Source organism: Opisthocomus hoazin, chromosome 3, assembly GCF_030867145.1.
Source record: "Opisthocomus hoazin isolate bOpiHoa1 chromosome 3, bOpiHoa1.hap1, whole genome shotgun sequence".
Lineage (NCBI taxonomy): Eukaryota > Metazoa > Chordata > Aves > Opisthocomiformes > Opisthocomidae > Opisthocomus > Opisthocomus hoazin.
Genome location: NC_134416.1, coordinates 97,615,670 through 97,630,847, shown reverse-complemented (window position 1 = coordinate 97,630,847; position 15,178 = coordinate 97,615,670). Strand labels below are relative to the sequence as shown.

General features: G+C 46.6%; 1 protein-coding gene across 1 annotated transcript in view; it reads left to right on the top strand.

Annotated features, from left to right (window-relative positions):
* The first annotated feature begins 8,942 nt into the window (after positions 1–8,942).
* The window catches only part of MARCHF11 (membrane associated ring-CH-type finger 11), a 33,274-nt gene continuing 27,038 nt past the window's right edge, over positions 8,943–15,178 (top strand). The window contains exons 1-2 of the mRNA XM_075415317.1: positions 8,943–9,404; positions 10,687–10,842. Of these exons, the coding sequence (XP_075271432.1) occupies positions 9,126–9,404; positions 10,687–10,842 (435 nt within the window). The 5' untranslated portion in view covers positions 8,943–9,125. The remainder of the gene's footprint in view (positions 9,405–10,686; positions 10,843–15,178) is intronic.

The window sequence follows — 15,178 nt, the reverse complement described above, 5'->3', positions numbered from 1 at the left end:
TGTTCTGGTAAGAAATTAGTAATCAAATGTACAGAAGAAGGTAAATGCTTGCTGTTTCAAGCAATTGTTCCAGAAAGAATTGTATGTTACCAGGAGAGCAAGGGTCAAGTTCACAAATTGTAGACTCATGATTAGCAATAAGTTTAATCTAGGAATATTTTGAAGTTTTATCCAGGATCTGTTCATCCAGTTTAGCATTGCCCACGTCTCTCCTTCTCTAGCATCACCATCCCAGACTGCTGAATGACAGAGAGAAAAGTAACTGTGCCAAAACAGCAGTGGGAGCGGTGATGCTTTAGTTCTCAAGGAGTCTAGAGAAATAGCGAGAGGCTGAGATGTACTTAAGCACAGTCTGACTTCGTGCCACTCCTATTTCTCTAGAGGTGATTTGATTCAGGGTTTAATTCGCTGCATGCATGTAGATATTTGGTGCCATTTTGAATGATCTGAGGTATCTGCTTGACCTCTAGACCTCCAGAAGCTGCCCCAGAAGGACACTGGTTTCTTCTAAGTCCTGCAGCTTATCTACAAGCTCTGGGTGAATGTCTCAGAGGAACGCAATGGTAGCTTGCATCCGAAGGACACAGATTTCAGATGAGCACACCTCAGGTTGTTTCTGAAGTGTCTGCCACTGCATTTGAAGCCAGTCCTGTCCCACTGCCTCCACAATGTCCTATACTGCTCAGGCATGTTTCATTTTGCAGCTTCAGCAGTCATGGAATACCAAATTGGTTGCAGGACTAGCCTGCAGTCTATCATTTTCCTGCAGCTGTGCTTCAGAAGGGTCACATATGTAGTTAACACATGCCTTCATCTCTGCAGGAGATTTTATTCGATTCAGTGTTCAGGTTCAGGTTGGACAATGCACAGTTGACCAGGGACAGGCAGTTAATGGACCACTGGTTCTGCAGCTCTTTAGCATAATTTGTCCGATTTGTCTTTGCAGTAACCTCGATAACCTTGCAGACTCTGAGTGCGAAGCTGTAGCTGCCAGCGAGAACACTTGTCCCTGGCATGCCTTCCTGTGGTGAAAGTGAAAAATGTGCTGTGAAGAAAGCAGGTATCCAACGGATTTGTGCTCTACCCTTGGTGTACTTGGTGCGTTGGGGGTACACACATAAAAGAAGTTCAGTGAAAGACAGTTACTCTTGCGACACGCCAGCTCCGGGTCTTACTGCACTGTGGGCGTGTCCATGGTTCCCTTTTCTGTCCTTGCACTGTAACATAAGCGAAGAATCCTTCCTAAAAACTATCTTTCACTTCTCTGCATAAACCTCTAATCAACACCCACCTCCAGGACGGATCACCAATGCACAGGAAATCCTACATTTCCTTTCCTACAGATTTCAGGCCACAGACCTTGATTAAACACTCGTGAGCTTCCACCAAAACCGACAATTTCCTTTTCCTTTCCCACACTGGATGATATGCTCCTGCATTACCTCACAGTTTCTGCAAATGTATTCAGAGGAAGAAAACAAAGACAAAAAAGCTGAAATCACAGATTTAGCTAATATCTCAGTTGAAGCAGGTAGTCATCTGGCAGGCCTGTGGGATCAGTGGGAATGAAGTATTTATTGTTTCCCCATTAAGAAGCATAGAAGGTGTCACTTCTTCTGGTTTATATAACTGTCTTTCTGAAACAAGATTATTTTACTGTCAAATATGGTGGATTTTGGAAGCACTAGAAGACCCTCTTCGGTGTTGTAACGCCTTCCAGTGTGGCCTGTGGTGACTGTTGTATGTTTTCTTACATAATTATCACAAGAAACAGAATTTTGGCTCTTGATACACAGGAAATCTGATGTGATAGTATTTTTTTTGTCTTCTTGAGACAGCTGGTGGGTAGCAAGATAAGGAAAACAAGAGATTATTTCACAAAAAAGCACACTCAAGCTGCAACCTTGAAATGATGAATTCTATCTCCAGTTCTTCTATCGGCTGACATTAATGTTTTGGCATCCCTCAGGAGGCAAAGTTCATATCTGCAGGAGATGGTCTCTTTTTTAGCAGCTATATAACAGATAACAGAACTTCCACAGGTCACTTCTGGTAGAGCTGCAAAACTCTCAGTCCAGCCAGAGGCAAACCAGGCAGTTTGAGGTTTTGCCATACAGTTTCTCAAAAAATGCTTACAAGATTGGGTAATTCTGTAAGTTACGCTGGTTCATTAGAGCTGGGACATCTTCTGTGGCTTAGACCATACAGAGAGGTTTACAACGGCTACTGCATCAAAGGTGGAAGATCTGGTCTTCAGTCCAAATAACAGGGCCTCGTATTTTTACTTCCAGAATGAGACTGAGCCCTTGGAGATGAAACAGTCAGGAATGGCCTGTGGTGTGAGAAGTAACCAGACCAATGCTTCCTGAGCGAGGAGTGAACAGCTCAAATCTGGATGCACACCATTTTCCTTTCACCACATAAATAACACTAAAATATTTCAGTAAAATACATATTGTGTTGCCCTTTGTAGTTTGGTTTATCAAAAAAAACATCTGTTCTCATTTGATAGGTATCTGATGTGAGTTTTGACAAAGTGATGTATGTATGATGAGCTCCAGTTCCCACCATCACAAAATCACTGTGGTTTCCTACTTGCCTGCAACCACTTGGGGGAAGTTCTCTCTCCTGCCTTGTGTGTACTGAAGTGATGACCACCCTGTGGTCCAGGTCATGGTGGTATCCCCCAGAAGGTATTTCAGTAGTAGAAGCCACTTTTCACTGCCTTACTGCATACATTGGACAGTTTGCAGCTTTTAAACTTGTTAGACATACACTGGAGGTGTAGATAATGGACAAAAAACCAGTGGGTAGGGATTTGGGAAGCTGTTACATTATTTTTGATACCTTGCCACTACTTTTCAAGGTTTGAAGTTGCCTGTACTGCATATCACAGTAATTCTGATGCTTGTAGATAAAGAAATCCAAGGAAAATGCTTATTAATAAAAAAAAAAGTTCTTTTTTCTTTTCTTTGTAGACAGATAAAAGGGATCTGTACAGCTGATACTTACATAAATTCACTTTGGCCTTGCACAGTAGCTTTTGTTCATATAGCATGTAATGGAAAAGCTAATTGACATTCTGTCATTTCTGTTTCAATAAACTGAACTCAGTGATGCCGCCCTCTAGGATCTGTGACAGCTGATCTATTTCCAAAATAAACCAAGGAACTAAATTTATTTGCAAACAAAAATTACCTCATTCTGGAAGCCATGCTGAGCCTTATTTTCCCCCTCAGCAAATCGTACAAGGAAATGTGTTAAAAAAATACTTCCAAACAGTTGAAGATCAAAAGGGAGACTATATATCCTGGGAAGCTATAGTTCATGGTGGAGAAAAACTAATCATAGGTAGTTTCAAATGTTTTGAAAATAGATTAACAGCTCTGAAGAAAAATAGCATACAGGCAAATAAGACAGGATTTCAGGAAATAAAATATAGCAATTATGAATGGTATGAGAATATTCCAAGAAGAAAAATTACAATAAAATAAGAATTTGAAAGATGGCAGGAGCTGTAGCTCAGGCAGGGGCCAAACGGCAGAGGCTCAGCTTAAAAGCAGCTCCACAGGCAGAGGCTGGCCCCAGCTATGGCTCCTCAGCTGTCCCCAGTCAAGGAAGGCAGGCAGGCAGGCAGGCAGGAAGGAAGGAAGGCAGGCAGGCAGGCAGGCAGGCAGGAAGGAAGGAAGGCAGGCAGGAAGGAAGGCAGGAAGGCAGGAAGAAAAGAAGGCAGGCAGGTAGGCAGGCAGGCAGGCAGGAAGGCAGGCAGGAAGGCAGGCAGGCAGGAAGGCAGGCAGGCAGGAAGGCAGGCAGGCAGGCAGGAAGGCAGGCAGGAAGGCAGGAAGGCAGGAAGGCAGGAAGGAAGCAAGGAAGGAAGGAAGGAAGGAAGGGAGGGAGGAAGGCAGGCAGGAAGGCAGGAAGGCAGGCAGGCAGGAAGGCAGGCAGGCAGGCAGGCAGGAAGGAAGGAAGGCAGGCAGGCAGGCAGGCAGGCAGGAAGGAAGGAAGGCAGGCAGGAAGGAAGGCAGGAAGGCAGGAAGAAAAGAAGGCAGGCAGGTAGGCAGGCAGGCAGGCAGGAAGGCAGGCAGGAAGGCAGGCAGGCAGGAAGGCAGGCAGGCAGGAAGGCAGGCAGGCAGGCAGGAAGGCAGGCAGGAAGGCAGGAAGGCAGGAAGGCAGGAAGGAAGCAAGGAAGGAAGGAAGGAAGGAAGGGAGGGAGGAAGGCAGGCAGGAAGGCAGGAAGGCAGGCAGGCAGGAAGGCAGGCAGGAAGGCAGGAAGAAAAGAAGGCAGGCAGGAAGGCAGGCAGGAAGGCAGGCAGGAAGGCAGGAAGGCAGGAAGGAAGGCAGGAAGGCAGGAAGGCAGGCAGGAAGGCAGGAAGGCAGGAAGGCAGGAAGGCAGGAAGGCAGGAAGGCAGGAAGGAAGGAAGGAAGGAAGGAAGGAAGGAAGGAAGGAAGGAAGGAAGGAAGGAAGGAAACTGGCGGCTGCCCTGAGCCCCAGGAGCCAGCCCTCCAGGAGATGGGGCTACACTCATGGTCCCAACATGGGCGGGAAATCCCTGTGAAGGTTTGAGGAAGCAACACCAGTAGCTGCAAAGACGGATGCTTTTGCTATGTAGAGATCTGTCAGTGTTGAGCAGCCCTGGGCTGGATAGGAACCTAGGTATGCATTTCCAAAAAAGCAAGTGAGCAATGTGAAAATAAAGGTTTTCCTGAGACAACAGCTTTCTGTCTGCGTGAGATTTTAATTGGTTGACAGAACTGTAAAATCTTCGACTGCAGGGTGCGGGTGTGTTCGTAACAAAAATCAGGCACGTTCAGTGAACCAGCAAATAATACACAGTCACTAGTATGGCTATTAACCATCCGCCCAGATCTTTTAGTGCAATAGAGTTGAACATGGAAATACAACGAATGGGGATATTGCTCAGAAGCACATTTTAAGTTGCATTAAACATGTAAAGTGCATTTCAAATTAAACTGAAGCATTTGCTTACAGCCAAAATGCCTTGTTTTTGTTTACAGCTGATGTCCATCAGGTTTCTTTCTGAAAGGAACATGTACATGCTACTCAGTGTGTAGAATAATAATGTTTCTGTATTATTATTTAAATAGATTTCACTTTCTACTATCTCATTAGTATTTTGCTTTGAATGTAATACACTGGCAACTACTCTGTTTACTCCTTCATTAATATTTTAAAAGTATATAATCTTTTTTTCCTCAGAGATACAGGAAGCAGCAAAATGGAACGAACCCATCACTGAGCTCTTCTGTTACTGTATTTATGGCACATGCTGATGCATTATGGAAACTTTTTGAGAAAAAGTAAGAGCAGGAGTTGGTTTCTACATGTGCGGTAACACAGTGCTTCCATTCCTATAATATCCCTTGAGTAGTTCTTTAGCTGCGTGAGTTATTCCTGTGCAACCTCTTCTGTACATGAAACTTTACTTACAGGGTTTATCTTGCTAAATAATAATTTTTAAAAAACTCTGTTCTGTCCATTCCCTGACCATTTCCCATTTGTTCAAACACCTTCCTCTGGTTTTTATTCCTGGATGTTCTACCTACAGCTGATTGTCCTCGTGTAAAAAACTGGGCTTGAGTTTCCATTAGTTTATTTGGAGGAAGGCACTGCACAGTGTTTAGCTGGCACTCAGTGGGAAAAAGAATGTACCTGGAGCAGAACTGAGGGGAAAATAGAGGAGAGACAACTTCCATTCCCTCGAGGGTTGTACTTCTGCCTTTTCCATTGCCTGCTGAAAAAGCAATTCATTTCACTGTTCTTATTACCTTGGTGTTATTTTTATCTGTATCACTGTTCCTTATTATTTGTGTTGTTATAATGCCTAGATACCTCAGCCAAGATCAAGACTGTACAAGTACGGCCCGATTCTGCCAGTAAAATACTGCAAACGCTAATGGAAGAGGCAGGAATAAGGACAGAGAAAGCAAACCTTGTTACAGGTCTATGTAGAGAGCAAGACAGAGGCAGACTAAGGGAGATGTGCCTACATCTAGTGGTGTGGTGCCAGTCTGGACGTCCCAGTGTTCCCAGAAGAGGTGGCAGGTTCCTCCGGAGGCAGTCGGACAGCCGGCTGCCCGCACGGCTTGCTGCCTCTGCTCAGGTAGCCAGACACCTCTATTCAGCCCACTTGAGGTCACTTGCTGAAGGTTGTGCAAGGAGGGCGTAGCAAGGCTGCGCCTCAAATAAATCCCAAGAGCTCCAGTTCACTGCCTTCATCGCAAATTAATTCTTCCAGTTTTCGGCTTCTCTTTTTTCTTGCTCCCAACCACCTACACTACTGCTGTTATGGAGCAGAATATCCTTTCCTGCTTTAATTTTTCCTTCTTTCTGTTTCGATCTATGGTTTTGGCTCCTGTCCCTGTCTCCTGCTTAGTGGAAGGCTGAACGCTACTTTGCTGGGAGGCTGTGTTATAGAATGCTCTCTACCCCTGCAGCTCTTTTGTCGGCATCGCCCCACACCCCCAGCATGCTGAATAACTCTCATGTGCTCCGAAGCACAGGGATCGATAGCCTTTGCAATGTTATTTTATCTGGAGTGCCAGTAGCTGTTGGTGGACATGCAAAGAGGTGACGTGATAAAAAACTCGTGTCTATGAAATACCCACCCACAATCAGCTCTTAATTACATACCTGTGAAAGAATTTTTCTAATTTGTATTAGATGTGTTCCCTTTTGAGAGTCATGTGATACATACATTTTTGGCAAGATAATGTAGAAAAGATTGACCTTCTTAACACAATCTATTATCCCCTGTAGTCACAGCTTTCTTTCTTTTCATGACATTAAGAAGTCATTCCATTTCTGTGTTGACATTTTTATCTTCTCTTTACATCCTTTCCAAAAGCTGTGTAATTTATTGAATTTTTGCTGACAAATAAAAGGAGGAGAAAGGAAAATGGCATAAACCCCCACATACAGCAAATGGCAAGGGCATGCTGTATTGCTCCGATGCAGATGAGTAACTTTTCAGCATTCATTTCTCACTTCACCACTTTAGTTCCACTGTCTTTTCCTTCTGGTTCTGCTGCAGTTCTCTTTTACCCAGTATTTTGGCCCTGACATTTGCTGTTTTTTCATTGTTTGCAATTGCCCCTTCTTTCCTTAGAATTCATCGATTTGATGAACTCTGTCTCCAATTCCGTTTAGTCTCTCTGGCAACCCCTTCAGGTAATACTTTGCTTTAAAAAATTGTATGTAGAAGAGTTTTTTAACTCCACACTATCTATAGTTCATCACGTCACTGTCAATGTGCCATGTTTTTGTTTTACATTACCAAATCTGGGCAAATCCATGTTACTTACCTACTTAACAACCACCTTGTGAACAGAAGTAATTTTAGGGTTGGAGCACCTTGTCCTAAGGCCAAGTTAAGTGGCCAGCGCTGGCTTAGTTAGTGCAGAGCCATCAGAACAGAGATTTTCATGCGAATGGGCGCTAGTGGATGATGAGAAAAGCTGTAGCGATACATACCTCTTATTCCACTACAGGAAGACAACCTCTGACTATTCTGCATTAGATCAATGCTGTCAACTGCTGTGTTGTCCTTCATCCTTAATGTAACTATGGCATGGCCTTTGTAGCAGATGCAGGCTGCAGGAGGTCTGAAAGGGCTTTAACTATGCCTTGCCCCAGTCAGTTGGAGTGCCGCTCTCCTTTTTCTTCAGGCAGCAGACTGCCTGAGCTGGTCTCCAGCCAGGCCAAAAGGTTGGGCCAGGTGTTTGGTGTGCCCTCAGCAAGCCCCTCCAGAGAGCCTGCCAGCCACGCAGCCATGGGTGCAGGAGAGCTGCTTCGGTTCTCTGTGCTTCTTCCCATCTTCTGACAAAATGGCCACACCAAGAAAGCCACTGCTACCAAAACACGGCTGGAGAAGGCGGCGGCTGAGCTCATCCAGGTACACCCTCGTCTTGAGACTGCGCATGAAGCAGCCAACGAAGGAGACGGGTGACTTCATCGCACTTTGAATCTAAATGTGGCTATGGAAGAGCATATGGCTGCATGATTGTTTTTTTGAAGGTGGTTTTTTTTCCTGCTCTCTTGCTGCACAGAGAGTTGCTGTCATTTCCATGAGATGAAGTGTGCGCTGGTGTTATCCTTGATGCTGAGATTCACACATACTTTCCTTTAGCGGCCCCAGCCAAACTTTAGAAGAATTTCTAACCACAGTGGCAGGATTTTTTTTTTTTTTTTAGAAGATATTTGATCATGATGCTTTTAGCAGATTTAATTTTGAAAATGAGGTGATGTAATGTATTTGGAAAAAAAAAAAAAAAAGCCACGAGAGGCTAGGAGGACTGCTGTTTCACACCCAAAGAGCAACTGTTGAATATCCATTCTGTTGAGCTTTCACAAGTGCAATATTTTACAACGAAAATAAACCCCAATAAAGCCCGAAGCCCCGTAAGTGTCCCTGAGAGGGTCGGGTCCTGACCCGAGGTGTCGGGGCTGCGGCGCCATGACCGGCGGCGGGATCGTGGTTGGTGCACGGGGCGGGGGCGGGAGGGAAACGACGTGGCCGGGCACAGACCGGGGCCGGGGTGCGGGGGCCGACAGGACGGTGCGGGCCGGGGGCCGCAGCCGCCGGTGCCGCAGGGAGGGAGGCAGGCAGCGGGCGGGAGGGCAGGGGCGGCTCCGGCGCCCGGAGGTGGGGAAGGGTCTTCTGCCGGGCGGGCCCGGGGTGCCGGGGAGGCGGCGGGGGGAGGAGAGGGGGGTGGAGGCGGGGAAGACCCCCGGGCGGCTGCGGGCCCGCGGCGGTTGCCTTGAGCGTTCGGGGGCGGCCGTTGGCGGCCGGAGCCCACCCGGCGCGTGCCGGGCCGGCCCCTCTCTGCTTCCCCCCTCCCCTCCCCCCCCGCCCCGCCCCGCCGCCGCCTCCAGACCCGCGCACACGCGCTCCCCCGCCCACACTCGCGCTCCCCCACGAGCACACACCGCCGGGGCGGCTCCGGACCCGGGCGGCGGAGGGAGGGACGGAGGCGGCCACGCCGGGTCACCTTCCCGGGCGCCGGCAGCCCGCAGCGCGCCGGAGCCTCTCGCTCCCCGCCGCCGCCATCCCTCCCCTTGGGCCGCCGCCGCCCCGGGTGAGCCGGTGCCCCGGGCCGGCGCGGGCATGAGCTGCGCCGGGGGGAGCGTCGTCCTCCCTCCCGGGGAGCCGCAGCGGGACCCCGCCGCCCCGCTGGAGCTGCCGGCCAGAGCGGGGGAGGCGAGCGGGGAGGAGGGAGAGAGCGGCGGCCCCAGCTCCGGCTCGGAGAGCGGCCTCGCCGAGGCGGGGGCTGCCGGCGGAGACAAACCCGAGACCCGCTCGGTGTGCAGCAGCGAGAGCGGCAGCGGCAGCCACCCCGGCGGGGCCGGCCCCATCTGCAAGATCTGCTTCCAGGGCCCCGAGCAGGTGAGGAGAGCGGGGCGGGCGGGCGGCTCCTCCGCGCTAGGCGCGGACCGACCGACCCCTCTTTCACACCCCGGCTGCGGGCGGCGGGGGCCCGGTGCGCCGGCGGCGGCGAGAGATCAGCACCAAGGACAGGGCTCGGTGCCTCCCGCCCGCCCCACGGCAGCGGGGAGCGATCAGCACCAAGGACAGGGCTCGGTGCCGCCCGCCCGGCCCCCGGCAGCGGGGAGTGATCAGCACCAAGGACAGGGCTCGGTGCCGCCCGCCCGGCCCCCGGCAGCGGGGAGTGATCAGCACCAAGGACAGGGCTCGGCCCCCGGCAGCGGGGCGGAGGTGCCGGCGGGCGCTGCCGGGCCAGGCGCGGGGTCCCCCGGCAGCGCTGCCCGTGGAGTGTCGGCGGGAGGCCCGGTGGGAGGCCCGCTCCCCGGTGCCGGCGGGGAAACGGGTGTGGGGAGACTCGGCTGCGGTGCGAGGCGGCCGTGACAAGCGCTGGGTGCAACTCTGAGTCGTCGCAGAGCTTTGGGGGAAAGGAGAGATCGGCTATGGCTGGCTTGCACGCCGTGCATCTTCTTGCCGTCACGCTCGCTGGCTCTCTCCTCGGGGACTTTAAACAGGACCGATTCCTCGGGTTTCTATTAGTCCTTAAAACGAGAGTGTCAGCTTACAGGTAACGTGGAGAAGACCTCCAAGGATCTTCTCTGACATTACATTACTGGGCAGAGGATCGGCAATGGATATGTAACGAGCATTTTATAGCTTGCCTTGTAGTTTAGCTAAAAAAAACCTTTCAAGGAAAGGTTAGAAGAGCTGATTTCTATCACATACAAATACATGAACCACCGGGGGAAGTTTTCAGTTACATTATCTGAGGTCCTGCCTGACAGCTGGCTAGCTGAACAGCACAGAACCCTGCTCCAAGAGCACGGTTCTCTGTGACGTCACCCGATTCTTTCCTAGTCATGACTGCAAATAACTGTTGGAGAGATACATCTAACCGCCTTTGATGCCAACTCAGTTATTTGAAAGGGCTAATGCTACTGTTGTTTGAGGCGTGGTAATCTTTGTATGTATGTACATATCATGCATAGACAGTTCTCTGGCTTTGACTCGTTAGAAGCACTTAGATGTTTTTAAGACAGTTTAATTTTTGAGAATTTTTATAGCCAATAATACGTATTGAAACTGAGACCAGTTCATTGTTACAGACCTGTAAATATTTTGGTATGAATTATACATGTACATAAAAGATTCCTTTAAAATTAGTGTTTCTGCTTTGCCTTTTCAGGGTGAATTGTTAAATCCTTGCCGCTGCGATGGGTCAGTACGATACACACATCAGCTTTGCCTGTTAAAATGGATAAGTGAAAAAGGGTCATGGACCTGTGAACTCTGCTGTTACAGATACCACGTTATAGCAATTAAAATGAAGAAGCCTTGCCAGGTAATTTGTTTGTTTGTTTATTTAAAAAAATATGTCTTTCCAGTTATTTTTCAAAAGAAAATGGTACTTGTGCTTATTTCAAGGTTTTTGGAAAATACAGGGGAAGAGCCTACATGCTTTACCAGTTAGTACTTGCACCCACTTGAAGTTAGTGTTTAAGACCAGTTACACATTAAAACGTGCAGTTATTTGATTCTCTTAGGTTCTTCTAGCTTTTGGCTTGACATAGAAATGGTCTTCAGAGATTGTTAAATTCTGTTATTAGATAAGTCATACTAAGATGTGACAGAATCTGGAGCTCCGTGATTCACTTTCTAAACTTTAAACATGTCTATACTTTTTTAGAGACTCAGTCAAAGGTCGATTTCATTCATTCTTCAAGGCTGGGGTCCAGGAAAGAGGGGCAAAGAAAACTTCTGTTGCCTGTGTATTCACCTACTGTAGAAAAGTAAAAGGAGATGACTTTTCAGTCTTGGCAGAATCTGGAGTAGCAGAATGCTCTTTCAGTTTCGTCCACCAATAGCTCTTTCCGAAGCTGAAATGTGCAGTAGCATTTTTCACAGCTCCCTTTTAACAGCATCACAACATGCAGCTGCAAGTTAGAATATTACAGTGGTAGCATGTTCAGTGAGAGGGAAGGGGAAACTCAAAGCTTTAGGAGATCTATTAGGGAAGCCTTAATACCACTTTGCATAACAGAATTCTTTAGAGGCTTATAATTCCATCCTGGAAATTGTATTTCATACATCTGAGGAGTGCATTTAGTAAGATAATTGTATCTTTTTTTAGTTTTGATCCTATGAGCTCAGAGATGATGGAGCTCTCAAAGGCCAGAGCACTTGGGTCATTTCTCTGCGCCTGCGTTTGATTGGAGTTTTTTAGAAAAGACGTGCTTGGATGGTAATGGCAGTTGTGTGACTGTGATAAGTGTTCCCTGGATGCTGGATATCTGGAGTATTTGCTTAGAGCTGTTCAGATTAGGTGCAAGTACTTTCAGAGCCAGTTGTGGCTTCAAGTTGTTTCTTTATGAATCCACAAAGAAAACTTTTTGGTAAGCTTTCCTTGATAGAACCGTTATGATGTAAATAAGTCATGGATTTTTAAAATACTACAGAAAATGAAGGTGGCAGATTGTGTTTCTACATAGACTTTACCTATTGGTTTGGCATGGGATTCTGTTTGATCCTTTTGTCTTTTTATTAACCTTTTAAAAATCTTTATCTCCTGTATATCCACAGCAATCTCATCCTTCTCCCAGCAAAGGTTGTATCATTATCAACAGTTTGCAATGGTAGTCTCTGAAAATAGTTTTTTGACAGCAAGGGCATGACACAGTTGCCTGCAAAGAGGCATCTTGTACTACTGGAGATGTCCCAAGGTAGCCAAAATATCTACACAGGATAGCAGATATGACACAACTTATAAGAGATTTTGGAACTGCAGCTGGAGGCCAAGTGGGATGTTAAAGGACATCTGAAATGTCATTAGACACCTATTGGCAGAGGACAGAATCAAGACCCAGGTTGAAGAACAGCTATTCAATTTCTGCAGAAAACAGAGTGAAGAAGAAAGAAAGTGTCAGTAAGTGACACAGTAGACAGCAATGTATGGCCAAGCTACAAGTGAAACAGAAAGAGATCGAAGGGCCAAAACTTAAATGCCATTCTCTTCACGAGTTATGGCACATTTTCTGGGGGAAGGGCAGGATTTGATTCATGTTTCTCCTTTGACAGCTTAAAAACCACTTGATTTATTCTTAACCCTGTCTTTCATTGTTTATGTACATTATTTAAGTCTGTCCTTTTTCATTCTTGACAAAACAGCATACAAAAAGATTTCAAAATACTACATTCCTAGGGTCAAACTCCTGACACTCTAAAGGTCACGCATCTCTTTGAGGGGATGCAGTGGTATCTTTCTCGTTGTCCTATACTGAATACTCCTTGTGCAGTTACAGAATCTAAAAGGAACCCTCAAAACTGCAGTTGTCTGTGTGTTGTTTATAAGGGTGATCTGTCTTAAAATGCCCTCACTCTTCTACCATATTCTTGACTATAATAGTATTGGCCATTTTTAACAGCTGTCTTGGTTATAAGCTTTCGGACAGGTTCTGAATCATTTGCTTGACAGCACGAAAGCCTTTTTTGAGGTAACTTCTCAGACAGGTTGGGTAAAAAGCTAAGGGTTAGACTGTTTCAATATGGAAGTAGTTTCTGACATCTTCACTGAGGTAGCTAATGTACTCAAAAGTTCCCAAGCAATCAAGACTTCTTGCATTACATTAAATACAATGTTTGGACGGGAGTAGTTCACTCTCACTACTTTACTCTCTCTACAGCTACTAGTCTGCCTCAGTCCCTGTTCTCAGAATTGTCTCTACCAGTTTTTTACTTATTAGATCTGTGTAGGCAGTGTCATAAGAGAGAAGAAGTATGCTATTTACGTAACATTTTCTCAAGTGAATTCTCTATGCAGATTTATACCAGCACCTCAGGTTTACTTTTACCTCAGGTATTTACAGAATGTGACAAAGCTTAGGGAGTTAAGGAGTAGGAGATTTTTCTATGTTTTCTTCCAGAACATAGGAATAGTTGTGAATACTCCTTTAATATCTAACATTTTCTGTGGTTTTTGTTGCTTCGTGGCAGGGAAAGTAATCCCAAAGGGGGGCCTCTTTGGAGGCAGTACATTCAAGGAACAAAATTCACTATGGTAAGTGACTATTCCAAAAGAAATTTTTCCAGTGTCACTTTGTATATTTCAGCAACTACTACTTAATTCGCTTTTAAGAACACAATTATGGAAACATATGGACGTCTAATAGAAGACTAGATCTTGAAACATAAAAAAAAAATAACAAATTAACCAATGAGCTAACAGTGGAAGATGAGCACACAAACAAATTGATTATGTTTGCTACGGTGTTTCACAGAGAAACGCAAATTTGGATTCAGTATTCTTCTCAGGATCATATCAGAAAGATATTTAACCTTGCACTAGTCCATAAATGAAAGCACGTTTGCATTGCTGGTCTTGCTTCTTACAGTGGTGTTATGGGTTTGCATGGCAAGGTTTTTGTAACAGGGTGGCTATAGGGGAGGCTTCTGTGAGAAGCTGAGAGAAGTTTCCCCCACGTCTGATAAAGCCAGTGCCAGCCAGCTCTAAGATGAACCTGCCACTGGCCAAGGCCAAGCCTATCAGCGACGGTGGTAGCACCTCTGGGATAACATATTTAAGAAGGGGAAAAAAACTGTGCTAGGAGGCAGCAGTCGAGAGAGAGGAGTGAGATGATGTGAGAGAAACAACTCTACAGACACCAAGGTCAGTGAAAAAGAAGGGGGAGGAGGTGCTCCAGATGCTGGTGCAGAGACTTTTACCCTGTAGCCCATGATGAAGACCTTGGTGAGGCAGGCTGTGCCCCTGCAGTCCACTGAGGTCCATGGTGGAGCAGCTATCCACCTGCAGTCCATGGAGGACCCCACACTGGGGCAGGTGGATGCCTGAAGGAGGCTGTGACCCCGTGGGGAGCCCACACTGGAGCAGGTTCCTGCCAGGACCTGTGAACCCTTGGAGAGAGAAAATCCCACGCTGGAGCAGGTTTGCTGGCAGGGCTTGTGACCCCGTGGGAAACCCACACTGGAGCAGCCTGTTCCTGAAGGACTGCACTCCATGGAAGGGACCCACTCTGGGGCAGTTTGTGAAGAGCTGCAGCCCGTGGAAAGGACTGAGCATGACATCACATGATATAGAATATCCCATTGGACTGGCTGGTTTGGGTCAGCCCAACCAGTTTCTTGTGAAAATTAACTCTAATCCCAGCTGACCCCAGGAAAGGTGGCATGGAATTTGATCTAATAATAGGGAAGGTTATGTTAATGACTAGAAAAAACACCAAACTATAATGAGAGGAAATGGACCAAACATTGGTTTGAGCAGGATGTTTTGGAAAGTTTTTGAAACAACTTAAAAAGGAGGGAGAAACTTTATATGTCTGACTTGGAAATTAAACCCACTTAGAATTACATTTTAGATTAACAAAGAGTAAGAAAGCACATGTAGAAATATTTTTTATAGTGGTTTGTTAAGCTTTATAATTTGTACAGATTTCCTTCCTAGAAATATAAACAGAGTGTTGTTTTTTTTTTTTTTAGTTACTGCTATTTAATTATTAAGCTGTTAGCAAATTAGTTCACTGTACTTGCAGTTAAACATTAAATTTATCAGAGGAATGGAACACTTCTCTATGAAGAAAAGCTGAGAGAGTTGAGGTTGTTCAGCCTGGGGAAGAGAAGGCTCTGGGGACACCTTATTGCAGCCTTTCAGTACTTAAAGGGGG